Source organism: Ranitomeya variabilis, chromosome 7 (genome assembly GCF_051348905.1).
Source record: "Ranitomeya variabilis isolate aRanVar5 chromosome 7, aRanVar5.hap1, whole genome shotgun sequence".
In the NCBI taxonomy this organism is placed as follows: Eukaryota; Metazoa; Chordata; class Amphibia; order Anura; family Dendrobatidae; genus Ranitomeya; species Ranitomeya variabilis.
In genome coordinates this window covers 60,530,829-60,548,686 of record NC_135238.1, presented here as the reverse complement: position 1 = coordinate 60,548,686, position 17,858 = coordinate 60,530,829, and the positions used below count along the sequence as shown (strand labels likewise).

Genomic DNA, 17,858 nt, shown 5'->3' with positions numbered 1-17,858 from the left:
CCTTTACTGGCTTTATTATTGGATAAAGTAGCAAAGTTTGGACATACCTTTTTTTTTTTTTTCCCCATGCACATTAGACTAAAGTTCGTGGAATCGGACGACAATCTAATGTATAACGGACACAGGAGAAATTTGTGGATTTTCCACTCTGTTTTAGGTGGTAATAAGATCCAGGATACCCACACTGTATTGATTGTGGTTTTATTATCTTCTGTAGAATTTGAAAAAGGGGAAAAGTCACAGCAAATCCACAGCAGCAAAACACTGTTGATTTAATGCAGTACAAATTAATAGTTTGCGGATATCGATCTTAACAGTGGTCCGAGTGCTATGTGATGTCTTCTCGCATAGCACTCTTCCATATTCTACGCTACTGTGACCCCGGCCTAAGGCAAAGTAGAGCATGTTCTCATGAAGTTGTGTGCATCCATCATCCAATGCAACGACGGCAATTAAATGGTAATATTGGGGACATTCTAATATTGTCATCTCGGAGGTACTTCCTTCTCAACCTTATTGGTTAAAAAAACTTTCTCTCTCTCTCTCCCTCATCACTTTTTCACAATTTACGCCATATCCGTTTTTTTTACAAATTTGCCGGATTTAGCCTGCAACCAAAAAACTGATGTGTGAAAGTAGCCTAAAGCCATTTATACGTTATCAAGATTTGTTCCTCTTCATATACTGTTGCATTCTGTATAATGACTTAAAATACAATTGATTTTGGCTTTATATAGTATGCACTGCTCATGGCCAGGGTGACATTTTCTCTATTGTCCTCTATTTCATATTTGTAACTGTTCCTTCTCTGTAAATCAGTAATATGGACCGACAAAGATATTTTAGCCTAATAAATAATCTCTAGATCTACCTGAGGTTAAATCTGTAAAGGGATTTTCAAAGCCTTGAACAAAAGTCTTCAGTCATTTTGTGGTTGTAGGCTGCCAACTTGTAACAGCGGGTGTTGCGATTTCCGAGTGTGAGTTGGCGTTCACCTGACCACGTGTAGGCAATTTGCTTACGCTCGGTCACTTGCCAACTAGACTTATTTGGCTTGTCTCAATAGAAGTGAATTGAGAGAAGCTAGATGAGACTAGTCAGCTTGTCACACAACCGGCCAAGCGCACCAGGGTAATTGTGACGGTGTGAGCCCCGCATGGTATTACGATTTTGCAGTGTGCAGTCATAGTGACTGTTGACCTTTACCGCAAGCATGGACGACACCTTGATGTAAATGTATGATGTTTATTGCAGTAATACATCTTTCATTGATCATCTTTTTTTTTTAGGCTGTTTATACCTTGAATATTCATTTGCATTCTCCATTGAAAATTGCCTTGAAGCTTTGTATCTAGTTGCTTCTACTTCTTCTTGTCTGGCGTGTTTATATGCCAGAGTGTAAAAGTGTATGTTTTATGTGACCGAAGCATTTTAATTTTTAAGAATTTTTTTTTCGTGTAATTTTTCACATGACCCTTTCTTTTGATTTGCAGCAGTGAACATCAGCAGATTTGCAGAAAGCTATTGTGTCCAAACCTATGCCGAGTATGTTGCAAAAAAAGATAGACAAGGCCTAACAAAAAGGAAACGAACAGAAGATGGATGGATGGATTTTGAGAGGAAAAGGCAAAAAACGCAATTCACGTATGTTCCCCAGAACTCAAGATATCATTATTCATGCAGGTGAACTTTCTAGTTCTTGGTTTAAGCACATTTTTTAGTATGAGCACTCAACAAAGAAAAGAAAAAGCTGAAGAACATAACCATACAAACGTGTTACGGCAAACACTCCCCCACCAGATGTTGGGGTGCGAGACTATACATGATGTCTTTCACCATGCAGTGAAATACTGAAGAGGGTTCTACCCCAAATTTGAGGGGTTTTAGCCTCACAATTTTACAGAAATACTTTGACATGTCTTCCGTGTCACTACATCTGCAGAAGGTACATCAATTAACACTTATGGTAATGCTAAATAATACAGAGGGTCAATTAACTAGCCAGGAATCGTTCCATGTTCACTTGCATCCTCATTTACAAGGATGTGAAGTTTAATGATGAAATACCCATTTGTGACCAAAAAGGTAGGATTTTTCTTTTACTACCCCACCCGCCAAGTTAACTAGCTTGCTGTTCCTAAAGGAGGTTCTCTTTAACTTGTACATACGGCTACCATACGTGCATGTAATTGCCAACAAATTTGGACTTTTTTTTTTTTTTTTTTTTGCAACATGTCTTTAAATACCTCCCAAAACTTTCGGTAAGATAGAGCTCAGATTAAGCCGATAAAAGGTAAAAATTAATACAGCAGGACAAGCCAAGTGTTTTGGACGTTTAGAGAAACCATTAATCATTTTGCTCTCCCTTCTTAATCTATCCCTCGAAGTACTTACAGGCCATACTGGGAATAACATTCATCCTATGTAACAGAACATTATATCTTTAAATAAAACATCTGGCGGGCAGATGTACAGCAGTAAAGATAAATTTGCATTAAGTGGATAACTAAGGGAAAAGAGAATATTGAGTCCTAAATCTGACTCCATACTGTTCTGATCAATGCTGCACTTGCACAATAGCTGAAAGTTTAGTTTGGTTAAAGGGATTGGTTAGTTTTCGAAATACGCATTTAAGGCTAGCGCATCTTAAGTTTGTAGAAAAAAAAATAAAAAATGGGTCTCTCCTTCAAAAACCCGGCTCGTCTGTGGTCTGTGCATTACCCGAGTTGTCCATGAACTAAAATGTGATCTGTGTTGCGCTCCGTTTTTCCTGAGATGGAGCTTTGGAGCAATTCCCTTCCTAATTGATTCCTCAAGATTACTGCAGTTTGTAGCTTTGTCTACAGTATGGGGTTGATGAAAAGCGGCACCATGCCAGTGTTGTGGTTTCTCTAACAGACATGCATTTAGAATACATCTTGTCTGTTGGTAGATCTCAAAAAAGAAAAATGTTACAATTCACCAGCAGACTTTCTCTTCTTTTATATCCACTATTAGTACCCCCCTTTATAAACCAGAGCTGAGAGATGCTGTAACAGTTTTTCTTTTTTGGAATGTTCCCATATATCCCTTGATAATTTTAATTCCTGTCATATCGTGTTTCATGTCATGCATGTGTATTATGGAGACCTCTAAAATTCTCCTTCCTCTCTACATTCCCCCCAGTATAGTTTAGAGATGAGTCCTGAAGAGTCTGGCCAGTTTTTTTTTTTATGATGTCCGGCACAGGGTTGCTGACTTTTTTTTTAATTTTTTTATTTTATCAGGACAGCTTTTCAAAAAAATCATGGACTACCAACTTTTCTTTACAGACTCAAACCATAATAAACCAATGGAATCCTAAGTCATACATGCATACAGAGCATATCTGATGTGACGATGTTCTCTGTGTTCACAGTGAACTGTAAAAGAATAATTACACTCATAATAATGTGTATGAGTTTCTCCAGCTTTAAAAAAAAAAAACAGATGCAACAATTTTTTTTATTTTTTTATTTTTTTTTCCATTTTTTTTTTTTTTTGAGAAAACTGGTGCCAACCAAGTGTCTTCGGTGTTCTCGAAAAATGTGTTTGAGTTCCCGGGGATGCATGTCTCATGGCTGTTTGACAGCTTCAACACATGTAGGCACTATCTAACAAACAGGCAGTGTTGCAGCTGTCGAACAGCCACGAGACCTGCAGCCGCGGGGACTCAAACACATTATTGGCGCACGCCGAAGACACTCAGTTAGCACCCAAGCATGCTCAGATAACACCTGATCCGAGCACTTTCACTCATCACTAGTTATAATGTGTCCGAGCCTGCTCATACTTGTCAGAACCATATGTGGAGACATTGACTCAAAGAAGTTTCTAGATGAGAAAAATGTTGTTTTGTTTTCCTCTCTTAAATCAACTGTATTATAAACATTCATGTTGGAACAACCTCTTTAAGAAACTTGTCTTTAGTGTGAAATATCTGTTATATAATAGAACTAGAAGAATTAATCTGATCATTCTTAAAATGGTTGTCCACTACTGGACAGTGGGCTGAGGCAGGTCAGGAGAGAAAACATCTGATACGCTCCTCCTGGCCCGGCTCCACTCTTTCCCTCTGTCTCCACTTTTCAGTTTTTATCTCTGCCCTTTCCCAGTCTTGAGTAAACGTTTTAATTGAATAGATTGATCAATTCCATCGTGGAAGAACCTGCCTCTCTCAATATGGAAGATTCAGAATGCCAGGGATTAGAAGATGCTGCCAGCCCTGCATCTTCAGAGCCTGCAAATAGTAGCAAGCAGAACACTGACACCGACCAAGCAGGTAAGATACTGTTCCTATAAAAAGTTTTCATAGAAATTTCCCTGCATCATAAATGTTGTTTACTTTTTTTTACTCTATCAGGAGTGTGTTTAACCTCTTCATGACATGACGTAGAATGATGTCAAATGTCCTGTCCCTGCCATTGATGGCAGGCTCGCACCCTGTTCTTGCATTTTTCCTGGCACATAATGACTGATTTAAATCAGCTGTCATGTGCATTTAACAGGCGTGGGTGGAGCGATGCTCCGCCTGCGGCTGTTAACCTTTTTGATTCCACTGTCAATCTCTGACTGTCATTACGATCCTTCTGTGAATGCCGGCCCATAGCTGGCGTTCATAGATCATGATTTCTACCATGTATAGCACAAGGGAGCGGATCCGCAGCTTCAAGTCCCCTAAGGGAACTATTAATTACAGTGAAAAGTAAAAAAAAAAAAAAAAGTTTAAATCAACCCTCTTGCACCATTGAAAATTAAAAATAAAACAATACTTTTGGTATTGCTGCCTTTAGAAATGTCCCATCTATCAAAATCTAAGATAAATTAATCTGATTGGTAAACGGCGTTAACGAAAATAAAATTCAAAACAGAATTATTCTTTTTTTTGGTCTCCGCATCATTGCAATAAAATGCCATAATAGATGATGACAACATTATCTGTACCCCAAATTGGTATCAATAAAAATGCTCAGGGTGCAAAAAACAAAAGCCCTTTGTACATGCCCACATCCTGAAAAATTAGAATGCTTCAGAAAATGTCAACAAAAGCAAAAAAAAAAAAATTGTACAAATTTCCTTTCCAGTACATTTTGGTAGAACAAATGGTGTCAATCAAAAGTATAATCGTCCCGCAAAAAAAAACTAGCACTCATACGGCCATATTGAGGGGGAAAAAAAATTAAAAATGATGGCTTTTGGAAAAAGGAGAAGAAAAAACCTGAAAATCGTCCAGGGGTGATGGAGTTATGTAGTCTTCTGTGAGTTTTGTGTGTCATTGGCCAAAATATTTCACTATAGGGCGTCACTTTGTAGCTCCCGGTTGACGACAGTGGGGACTACAGATCATCCACCGTTACGGTCTTTGAAAGGAGGCGCTCGCTCCTACTACTACAACAGTTCTGTAGAATTAAAGAATAGGTAGAATGGAAAAAATTGTAGTTGAATATATTTTAAGCTGATTTTTCCTACCTGTAGACTGGGGCTGTTTTTTTGTTTTTTCTTTATTTTCCTTTTTTCTGCTTTTGAATAATGTATATTGCACCTAATTAACAGATTCAATTCCACTTTTTTCTCTCTCTCAATTTGCTAGAATGCAGTAACCGCGTCTCCTGTGAAGAATTTGAGCTGGTGCACGCTTGGTAGACGCAATGGCCACTCTTCTGTGACACAAGCTTTGAAAGCCATATATTTTACTTCTGGTTTGGACATGATTTGGATGCGTATGCAGGTCATACTGAATTACCATCCAGTGACCACAGCCCTTACTCCCCCCTTTGTTTTTTGTTTTTTTTGTACAACTGCAAAGCACAACTATGTTGGCCTAAAAATGAATTGTGACCATAAAATTACTATTTGCCCATGTCATGCACACACTTTTCATCAAACCTCTTCATAAGGAAAAAAGCTCCGCTGGCAGTTTTATAACTGAAAGTAAATTTGCAAGATTTAATTCTTCATTGATGGAACTTTGTAATAGTAATGTATACTGTGGCCTTTGCTATGCAATCTCCAAAGGGACCTTTCATCTGAAGTTTTATAGCAAGTACTTTAGATATTCTATTGCATAATATTTATTATTAGTGATAAGCGAATGTGCTGGGATAAGGTGTTATCAGACCATTCTCGTGTTCTAATAGTGTCTTTGGCGTGCTCAAAAAGTACATTCGAGTCCCCGCGGCTGCATGTCTTGCGGATGTTCTATAGCCGCAACACATAGAGGGAGTGCCTATTAGGCAATCCCTGCATGTGCTGCGCCTCCGCGAGACTGCAGCCGCAGGGACTCAAACATATTTTTCGAGCATGCCGAAGTCACTCGATTATCACCGTAGCATGCTCCGATAACACCTTATCCCGGCACATTCGCTCATCACTGTCTATTATACATTATTATTCTCCTCATACATGTTTTTATTGTGATGTGTTTGTGTGATGTGAATGTATGTTTTTTTCCTATAGTACCTGTACTCTTTAAGTGAGCGTTTTTGTCACCAAATATCACAAGGGTTGTGCACATGGACTGTATTTTCCATCTTTTTAATGTGTATTTATTAAAATCACCTAAGTATTGTATATGTACAACACATAACTTATGCCATGTGATAATCCTCACGGTTAGTTTTTTGTTTTTGTTTTTTTTAAATATACTTTAAGAAAAAAAATCTGATTATAAAAACTGGACATCTGTTCTTAACATATTTTCTAATTTTTACTGTAAGCATATTGTGCAGAGGGTCACAGCAACCAGTTTGTCACAAAGTGAAAAATTACATCTAAAGGACAAATTGACATTTTTACAAGAATAATCAGATTTTTTTTTTGTAGGAATTAATGTAGGTGTATTTTATGACCTCTGCACATGTTTTTTTTTTTTCTTACCGTTTTCTCTACATTTTGGGGGAAAAAAAACCTTCCTGGACAGAATGTGACTTTTCTTTTTCGTATTCTGTGTTTTAATATTATATATTTAGTTTACACTTAATTTGTTTAAGAGAACATGTGAGGTACAAAACTGTTGAGGAAAAATGTGTGTGTGGTAATTCAATTCACCCTAGTATTTGCTTTGTATAATTTTTGTAAAAAAAAAAAAATATATATGAAAATAAAGTAAAAAAAAAAAACATTTTGGGGAAAAAAATATAGTAAAAACATGCAAATGGAACCAGCTGTATAGATCTGCAATAGTCTATTTATTTCAGAACTATTTAAATTTTTGTATCCTGGAAATAAAAATGCCTAGTTTTATTTCCGTAATGTCAAATTAAAAACTTCCTTTGTAGAAACTATTTTGGCATCTCCTCGATTTATTTAATTTGATTTTAAGATGAATATTTATCACTGCTTGGTGTAGTTATATTTTAAAACCTTATTAAGTATTGTTGTGGCTTTTATCTTGTGTGTGCACACATAGTTTTTGGACTAGAAATTGAGCCATAACTTTCTAAATCTTGTTCCAGATCTCCAAATTCCTTTTTTAAAAAAACGGACTTTCTCCTACGAAAACTCAACACAACGCGCTATGTGAGCACATAGCCTCTCAAGGAAATACTCTATAGCAGGAGGGGAAGTTTAGCTTCTTGTGAATACCCAACTTTTTGGATTGTCCTACACTTTTGTATATTGTAGGAAATGATGAAGCTTTTTGGCAGGGGACTACATTAATATCATTATGTCTTCAGCTCATTCTCAAGCCAATGCGGCCTGATGGACGAACTCTCTAGGAAGATCGATCTTGTCTAAATAAGGTCCACCAGGTTCTTCTTTGCCGTTGTCTTGATGGTATCATTCCATCGGGTTACTGGTCTTCCTCTTCACCTTGTTCCTTCTATTCTTCTGACCATGATGTCCTTCAGTGATTGCTCTCTTCATACGATGTATCCAATGTAGACAAGTCGTAGCTTGATGGTCAATTTTTCAAGTGACCTGTCTTGTTCCAAAACAACTCAAAACACACTGGACAAAAGCAATACATGTATATTATCTAATCCTATTACATGAGATGACAATGGTGGTGGTGACACATGTGCATGGAAAATAATGGCAGAGTATTCGGGTTACTGCAGTAGAACCAGGGAAGGAAAATCCGAATAATGGTTAGGATTAAGAAGTGCCAAGATAAATTCAATAAAACACCTTTTATTGAGACAAATGGTGGAAAGGTGGACCAGAAAATGTGCCTGCACATACATACAGCATATCTATTTATATAATTGCCTTAAATTGTCTGTCATCCACTTCCGTCTGGACATCCTCGAATCCCACAATCCACCGCGCCGCACCGGAAGTACGCCGACTGCCATATGGAATACCCAAGTGATGGGTACTCCAATATGGCACCCGCTGGTGGTACCAGGCCCTTGCGCAGTACCACCAAGGGGTCATCGCCGGACCTTCCGGGTCGGTAGGGGGAGCGGCAGCTGTCCATCATACTCACCTGCTCCCGGGCGCATCTCTGCATGTCCCTGCTTCTCCGGTGCGGGCAGCTTCTTCCTGTGTTCAGCGGTACGATGTGACTGCTGAACATAGGAAGAAGCTGCTGGCTCCCGGAGACCATCTGTCAGTGAGCAGCTGCCAGGGACCGCGCCGGGAGCAGGTGAGTATAATGGGGGAGGGTGAGCATTCCAATATTCACCTGTCCCCGGTTCCACCGCAGTGCGCCGCTCTGTCTTCCGTGTCCTCTGGCTGTGACATTTAGGTCAGAGGGTGCGATGACGTGTTTAGTGTGCGCGCCACCCTCTGCCTGAACAGTCACTGCAGAGGATGTGGAAGACGGTGCGGCACCCGGCCGTGGAACGGGGGGGCCTGCTCAGGACAAGAGGTGAGTATGTCATTTTTTTTTTTTTTTTTTATCGCAGCAGCAGCATATGGGTCACATGTTTCTATGTAGCATCTTATGGGGCCATAATCAACCATTATGCAGCATTATATGGGGCACATTTTCTATGCAGCATCTTATGGGGCCATAATCAACCTTTATGCAGCATTACATGGGGCCATATTCAACCTTTATGCAGTATTATATGGGGCTTGGGGACACGAGAATCTCAGTGCTGCAAAGCCTGCCCCCATCGGGATGTCACCGCCTCCATCTAGCATAAAATGAAGCTTGTATGTACCCCTGGATATGTAAGCAGCAGAAGCTGACTTGGGTATGGATAGTTTGTCTATTTGACAATAATAAAAAACAAACTTAATTTTTTGTTAGCATTGATGAAATGGTGACCCACCATGCTCTAGCCAAAAGCTGGTACTGCACCAACCAATGTATCTGCATGCACACTGTTGTCCACCAGACTTCATTCACATTTTCTTTATATCCTGGAATCAAGTAGCCTACAAATGCTCCGTGAAAACACATCTGTTTAAACAAACATGAAACCTGCCAATTTAGTTTTAGGTTTATTGTATTTCATAGCATGGCATATCCATGCAAATTTTTTTTTTTTTTTTAGTGCTTTCGGTAAAAAGCCACCAGACTGCATTGCGTGATGTCTAGTTGTCTTGACTCATTGACATTATTGATTGACTCACATGAAACGAGTCTGAGGTTTAGGGTGCCACATGTACATTCCCCTTGACCACTCGGAAAAGGCTATCAGTTATTAAGGCAACAATCATCCTTCCTGGATGCAGGATTAGTTGTGGAGGGGTTGGCTGCTTTTCAAGCTAATGTGTGAATTATGAACCAGATAAACAGTGATTCACTAGGATTTTTTTAACTCCTTTTCCGCCATTTAAGATGACCATTGAAATGAGTTGGTTTTCTAGTTTCTTTTAATGGATGTGCAAAAAGAACAATCCTAGTACAACTACTATTGTAAAGTAAAAAGTTTCTAATCAATTGCTAATGGCTAAATGAGAAAATTATATACAAGCATGACTTTTGTGTTTGTATTTAAATCTTTTCACCAAACGATTATACATAGGGTGGCTCACAATTAACCCTTTTCTTTTGAGTGGTTTCTATAAGTCGATACTTAAGCACTTGATGACTGAGCCCCCATATTGCAGTAAAGGCTACTTTCACACATAAGGTTTTTTGTTTCAGGCACAATCCGGCAATTTTTGGAAAAAACTGATCTGTTTTTTTTACGCCGGATCCGTTTTTTTCCCTCATAGAGTTGTATTAGCGCCAGATTGTGCCTGATGGCCAGACGTTTCATCCGGTTTTTTTTGGATCCGTCCAAGTAGTCGTTTCCGGCAGACGGAGAAAACGTCCACTGCAACTTTTTTTGTTCGGCGGAAAAAAAACGCACAGTGACGGAATCGGCCAAAAACACATGAAAAGGAGGTGTGAAACAATGAATCCGGCGCCCGGATCTGGTTTTCAAAGCATTTCCCATACAAATCACGGAGTTTTCCGTTCTGGCGACTTTCTGTTTCTCTCAGTAAAAATTAATCCATGCGCATTAAAGAAAGACGGATCCAGCTAAATAACGGATCCGGCGCATCAGTTTTTCACAATTTGCGCCGATCCGTTTTTTTATACATTGGCCGGATTTAGCCTGAAAACAAAAAACTGGTGTGTGAAACTAGCTTAAAGTGTCTTGTTGATTCTGTGCAAAAATCTTTTCTAAATAAAATTTTGAAGAGAATCTGTCAGTGGTCCTAGTCTCCCTCTACGCTGCCACCATGTCTATATTGCAGTCTTCCTGCTTTCTAACAAGCCCCTTTCCTGCTGAAAAATTAACTTTGAACCCTGTAGTCATGCTAGGACATTGATTTCTCCAGACTAATCCTCCCCTTCATCATGTTGGTTCCCCCGTGAAATGATTTGTAAGAGCGACTAATGGATGAAATCTGCATTGCTGCCTCCCTAGCATGCGCAGTGTGCTGCTGAAGCCAAGGAAGGTCCACCTGACTTCTTTGCACATGCCCAGGAAGGCAGAATGCGAGTCGCGCACATGCATGAGATTAGCGAATAGTTGGCTGTGACGACGCTATTACAAATCATGTCATTTGCCCCAGGGACATGCTTACGTGATGAGAGGAAGGGTTAGTCTGGAAAGTCAACTGTTTAGCTGATCAACTTCTGGACCATACCATTCTAGCAAAAAGAAGTAGGCATCATTTGGTGGGGAAAAAAAACAGACTTCTCATCTTAATGTTTCTCTTTGACCGGTGTCCAAAGATCTGGTTATAATTAGTGACGAGCGAACGTGCTCGTGTGCTGACAGTGTCTTTGGCGTGCTCCAATGATATGTTCAAGTCCCATGGCTGTTTGACAGCTGCAACACATGCAGGGATCCCCTAACAAACAGGCAAACCCAATGTGTTGCGGCTGTCGAACAGCCGTGAGACATGCATGCGCGGGGACTTGAACATATTATTCGAGCGTGCCGAAGACATCTATAACACCTTATCCCAGCACGTTCGCTCAACACTAGTGGTGATCTATAATTCAAACCAGTACTGCTAACTAGGACATTGCGTTGAGTATATTGCTCCACCGAACAATATTGTCTACATCAACCGGCTATGAATATATGAACACATCATTTTTAAAGAAAGCTCTTATTGTCTAATTCCCAAAAGAGCAATGTATTTTTAAAGCATATAGAAAACCCGAGACGTGCGTGGGTTTTGGTTTTTTTTTAATTTCAGATTGGGGTGATTAATTATAGTCAATGACATCATGAAAGAGGCAGGAAGTGCTGACCTTATCAACTCTACTGCAATGCAACTTTGTGGTATCTGCTCCGATGACATCATAAAGGAACCTTTTTTATCAGCATGAAGGCCTGTCAGACGGTTCTTCATTTTCCTTAGTCATCTTGACTGAAGTCATTAATTCTTGGCTTACTGACTGAATATGCTATTTCATGCTGGTATACATTAGTTTTCATGTGGTTTGCTTCAATTACCACACTTGAATTCAAAGCAAGACCCACCAACAAAAATGCGTAATTGAGACAGAGTGCACAGGATGAATCGGCTTTTATGTTAGAATTAGACATGTACATGCCCTCCGACGGCTGCCCTGATAAATTAGGAAATAATTATGGATATGCCAGTCTGTCATTAACTTTTTTTTATGGCTTGTGCCATTAAAGTTTCACCATTTTCAAAGTTACAAATTTTCTTTTCATATAGCCATGGTCCAAAAATGGCAGCTACCATATGAACTCTTCATCTCCTAGAACACTGGAGTATCCATGGCTTATATAGGTAACACCGATGAGAGGTTTAGGGAGCATTGCCGGTTAATCCAATACAAACAGGTATTGGAACAACACTCTAAAGCCATGTTCACCCCTTCAATATGTGGTGAGGTTTTTAGCTCGGTATTTGTAAGTCAAAATCAGGAGTGGAACAATCAGAGGAAAAGAATAATTGAAACACAACACCACTAGAGTTGAGCCAATATGTTTGGAAAACGATTGCTGAATCCAAATTTACCATATTAGTGTCGAACTTATGCTTGACGATCGTTTCTGAACATATTCGCTCATCTGTGCTCCCATTGTCTCCAGTGGCATTATGTGAATAATGCAAATATGGCAATCGTAATCCGAACCGAATATTCACTCATCTCTAGTCACCACTTCTGTTTTGTTTTTTTTCCCACCCATTCCTGATTTAGGCTTCCAAATACATGTGCATGTAGCCTTAATTAACCAGATATGAGCTGTCCAAAAAAGTGATTCCATCGTCATGGAGTTTGCAGGTTTAGAATATGTACCCATTCCAATAAATAGAGGGGACAGACATAGACCTTGATTCAGCCAAGTGTTTGCTCCAGAACTCTTTGAAATGGGAAGCTGGGCAAAAAAAAAGAGACTGTTGGTGTTTTCACACCACTTTTGGCCAGCTCCTCCAAAATGGGTAGAGCTGGGACAGGGTGTACCAACGGCCGCCTGGCAAATTTATAAAATGTAGCTGTGTACATTACCTCAGAAATGTTATTCCAGTCTCTGATTGAAGTAACATTTCTCGTGAGCCACACTCCACTGATTAAGTGCTATGTACAGCTTAATGCACGGCTCATCTTATTAGTTTGCGAAACAATGTACTAATGAATTGTGGCCATAGACTACTGTTACATAAAGGGGCAAACTGTATCTAACACTTATAAGGAGCGCGATGGTGCCATGATGCATTTAGGTCTGTAGAAGCATGAAGTGACACAAAATGACAGTTTCTTGCAACGTGGTTCTCCTTGTCTCATTTTACTGCTTTTATGGATTTATAGAAATATAGAAGAAAGTATTATCACTCATGGTGAGTGCCGACCTTTTCTTCTTGTTGAATACTTTAAATATCTGCCGATATCGATAGCTGCTACCTCTATAAGTAACATGCAAGAGATGATCCACACAGGAACGGACATATCGGTGCAACCTGTGCTGCTGCCCAGGGGCCCAAGAGGTAACGGGGCCATTTCAACCTCCAAAGCAGGTGCAATTTTGCATTTTTAGGAGCTCTGGGGCTGTAAAGGGCCCATATAATGTTCTTGCACATTGGCCCTTTTCTGTCTTTGTCCGTCAGTGGATCCACAATATCCAAATAAAATTGATGGTAGTGCCGAGCAAATTTTTATTTTTCGGTTTATGTTATTTGGAGTTCAGAAATTAAAACTACTTTACATTGAAACAGTACTGAGTATTACTAGTACTAAACTAATTTTGAAATTCCACATCATTCACTTAGGACAGCTATAAACCAACCATACTGAGTAGCTGCTGGCCAAAGTGTTGGAGGACCCGACATATCTGGATTATGTAATGCACACTGTTTCCTGTAGGGGTGCTGCAGAGAATTGAATCATTTGTTGCTGGGTTCTTTTGCTGAATATAGGTAATCCAGAGTCTCTAAGGGAGTAGCTAATTTTGTAAACTTGTGTGCTCTTCTGATTTTGCCAATGCTTTAGGAAATGGCATAACTTTTGGAATAAAGGCACTGTATATAGCACCTCCATTCTATGAAGGGAAACCTTCATACTATTTTGTAGCTGTGGCACCTTGTCCTCTTGTATGGTCAGAACGCAGGTCTTGTATATGCAATTCTCTAAAATAGGGAAAGTTATATTAAAGGGTTATTTTTTTAATTAAAAAAATAAGGTTTCAAGCAATGATATCAATAATTGCAACTGCAAATTTAAAATGAGGAAACAGACAATCTAAAGTGGGTCACCTTCTCCAAGGGTCCCATAACATCCTCCGGGCTCTCTCTATGGTATCTATGCTTGTTGGTACCCATTAAAAAGTTAACTTGCCATATGTCATCTTTTCTAGTCCTCAAGGAAAAGCTAACTTAATGATATTACTAGAAAATGTACAATATATAATCACATTAACTGGATCACTAGACAAGATCTCTATGTAAGACATTACATTGATGTCTAGGGGAAGAAGGGATCATGTACACAGGTCTCTGGATATCTCTGAAATGAATTTTTCAGGCCTACCTATTCTTTCCTGATGTTCTCTGGTTTGCCCTATGCAGAGTTTTTCAAGGCGTTTTTTTTTTAAAGAAGCTTACCAGAAACTCTTTAAATCATCTTCCAAATCTCAAAACTCTTCAAAAACTTTTACGTTTCTGCTCAGTTTCTTCTCCAAAATCTCAGCAAAAAGACTCCAAAGGCACATACCCCTACAGGTATTGCTCTCTGGAAAAGAGAAGAGCTCATTTGATTGCTGGAAAAATGTGAATCTGCACTTTCTGCATTTCAGGTGTGTACTGTACTTAGCAAAATATACTGTAAAAAAATTGTTTTATCCACTTTCTTCCATTTTAGGAACTTCCACCATGTTCCTGAAGCAAATGACAGGGTTTGAGTTAAAACATGCTTGTCTGACGTACATGAGAAATATCTGAACATTGTTCATGCAGACCTTTCACTTTGTGACTCAATCTATATCAAATCCCTTCTGGCAAAAGAGTATACTTGGAAGATCACCAAATATATTATGCAATATTTATACACGACCACTACATTAATATATGTCTATTACTCCGGCCAAAATGGAGCAGTATATGCAATGTATGGTAGTGTATCTCGCATGCGGTGGGAAAACTGCTCCTATCCCTTTATGTACTGATTCTAGGCTTATTTTGTATGATCATATCATTTTCACTGGTTATTACAGATAAAACTGCTTTTCGAGTGATCAGGCAATACAGCCACATACAAAGTGTCATTGTAGTTAGTGGCAGTAATACTAAGCATTACGACCATGTTGGGCGTCATTCATTCCTTTTTCAATATCCATTTTTTGGGAAATATTAAACCAAAAAAGAGTATACTGCCTTGCAGTATGTTGGATCTGTCCAAGCAGTGTACTGCATGTATACATGAATGTTACACTTAACATTACATTTGGTTGAGTAAAGAATAATTCAATTTGATTCATGAAACTACCTGAAAATGTTTAGCTCCATAGTGAATATATATTTTTTTTAATTATTAAGCCCAATGGTCAATTTTGCCATGTGTTCTTTAATTTTAACAACACATACTAATGTATTTTTCTTACATTTTTTATATATATATATATATATATATATATATATTGCCATTTTTCTTTAGTTTTTAATAACACAGGCCAATGTATTGTATCTTACAATATATATACATATATATATAAAAAATGGAACAGCATCAAGTACTACCTTACAAAACATGCAGAGCTCTTCTGACCAGCAATCCAATGATCACCAATAATAAATTTTAAAAAAAAGAGCAGCACAAAAGAAATGAAAAAAAGTGGACTTTAATGCCTGAACGGCGTGGCAACGTTTCGGATGTGTTATCCTTTCTCAAGCCTGAGAAAGGATAACACATCTGAAACGTTGCCACGCCGTTCAGGCATTAAAGTCCACTTTTTTTCATTTCCTTTGTGCTGCTCTTTTTTTTTTTAATAAAAATATATATATATATATATATATATATATATATATATATATATATATATATATTTTGTATCTATCTCACGGAATTTGATGGGGTTGTCTAATCTTTCTTCAGGGGCACGCCGCTCCTTTGCCTTCCAGCTTTCTGCTTGCCATTGGGCGGTGTACTTCTGAACATAGACAGTTCATAACCAGGACATGGATGTCCTGCTACGCTGAACTGTTAGCATGTAGTGGCAACTTTGTCTCTGCAACATTGGCTCACCTGTTATGGACCTGGTGGTTAGGTGCACCTGGAATGACCTGATGGTTAAACTAGAAGAGAGGACGAGCTCTGGGAAGTGGGAACTCTGCTGACCGCAAATACTAATCCTATAACACACACACTAGAAATAGCTGTGGAGCGTACCTAACTCTCCCTAGGCGCCTCTTCACAGCCTAAGAGCTAACTACCCCTAAAGATAGAAAAATAAGCCTTACCTTGCCTCAGAGAAAATTCCCCAAAGGAAAAAAGGCAGCCCCCCCCACATATATTAACTGTGAGTTAAGAGGAAAGTCACAAACACAGGGATGAAACAGGTTTCAGCAAAGGAGGCCAGACTTACTAGATAGACTGAGGATAGGAAAGAGATCTATGTGGCCAGCACAAAAAACTACAAAAAGCCACGCAGAGTGTGCAAAAAGACCCCCGCACCGACTCACGGTGCGGAGGTGCCACTCTGCAACCCAGAGCCTCCAGCTAGCAAGGCAATATCATGCTAGCAAGCTGGACTAGAACTTAGCAAGTACTAAGAAATATATTCAGTACACAATGAGCAACAAATGAACTAGCAGGGACTTAGCTTCTGCTGGAGTAGACAGGTCATCAGAAAGATCCGAGAGAGATCTGAACCAGTGCTAATACATTGACAGCTGGCATGGAGTAACGATCTGAGTGGAGTTAAATAGAGAAGCCAACCCAGCCGCAAACAAGGGCAGCTGAGGAAGCAACCTCAGAACCAGCAGTTCCACTCAGCCACCAGAGGGAGTCCACGGACAGAACTCGCCGAAGTATCATTCATGACCACAGGAGGGAGTTCAAGAACGGAATTCACAACACTCACCGCAAGGCCATTAAGCTGGACAGATCCAGAGGTCCGACCAACTTCAAATCTGCGTTTGGACACTGTATGAGCACTAGTGAACATGATCGACCATCACTCAATTTAGACAGGAATCTTCATAGTCACAATTTTAGGGATCGGTGGTGGTCCCAGTGGTTGAATCCCATCAACAATTGGAAAGTTATCCCCTATCCAAAAAATACGGGATAATTTTGAAATTTGAGAATATCCCTTCAAATGCAAAGTAACTTGGTAATTGTACCATAAGCATATATAATCGCTATGCATTTGGTCACTGTTCAAAAGAAGTCATGTGGAAATGGAACTTCCCATAGTCAACTTAAAGGTAAGGTAGTCCAAGTACATGTGGTGGTGACAATGTGCCTTCACAAGTTGTTTAGAGGTAATTTTCACTCTTCAATTTCCCACTTACACCTTCTGGGGATAGAAAGACAATACTATTTTAGCACTGGCAGATTAAATATGTTATCCATAACTATTTTATTTTTTTTTTTTAGTATGGGGCTAAAACCTTAACAGGCTGATAGTTGCTAACTACCGGCCTGTTGTATCTGGCATGAGCTCAGAGGAGTCATTGACCGATCCTACCTGCGATTCAGCTGATCCACATTAAAAGGGACTTTACAAAAAACAAAAAAAGTGTATCTACGCACTAACAAGCAGGTAACTGCAGCTTACCTGCCTTTTGTGCATGTCGCCGTTCTTCCCCAGCACATAGCAGTCACAGACTGCTCTTGCCAGAGTTTCAGCTCCCTCTGCTGATGCGACGAGGTGGGACTTCTGAGGTCATTCTGATTGACAGCCAGCTGCCCCATTTAGGCAGTGGGAATACGGCTGTCAATCAGAAGGACCTTGGAAGTCCTGCCT

At 39.4% G+C, this 17,858-nt stretch overlaps 1 protein-coding gene across 2 annotated transcripts in view; it reads left to right on the top strand.

Annotated features, from left to right (window-relative positions):
- PARN (poly(A)-specific ribonuclease) overlaps positions 1 to 7,164 on the top strand; it is a 128,574-nt gene extending 121,410 nt beyond the window's left edge. The window contains exons 22-24 of one of the 2 annotated variants that reach the window (XM_077275170.1): positions 1,494 to 1,644; positions 4,161 to 4,300; positions 5,609 to 7,164. In XM_077275170.1, coding sequence (XP_077131285.1) covers positions 1,494 to 1,644; positions 4,161 to 4,300; positions 5,609 to 5,661 — 344 coding nt within the window. In that variant the 3' untranslated portion in view covers positions 5,662 to 7,164. Of the gene's footprint in view, positions 1 to 1,493; positions 1,684 to 4,160; positions 4,301 to 5,608 lie in introns of both variants that reach the window. The other variant, XM_077275169.1, reaches the window with a different exon arrangement.
- Positions 7,165 to 17,858: the final 10,694 nt, after the last annotated feature.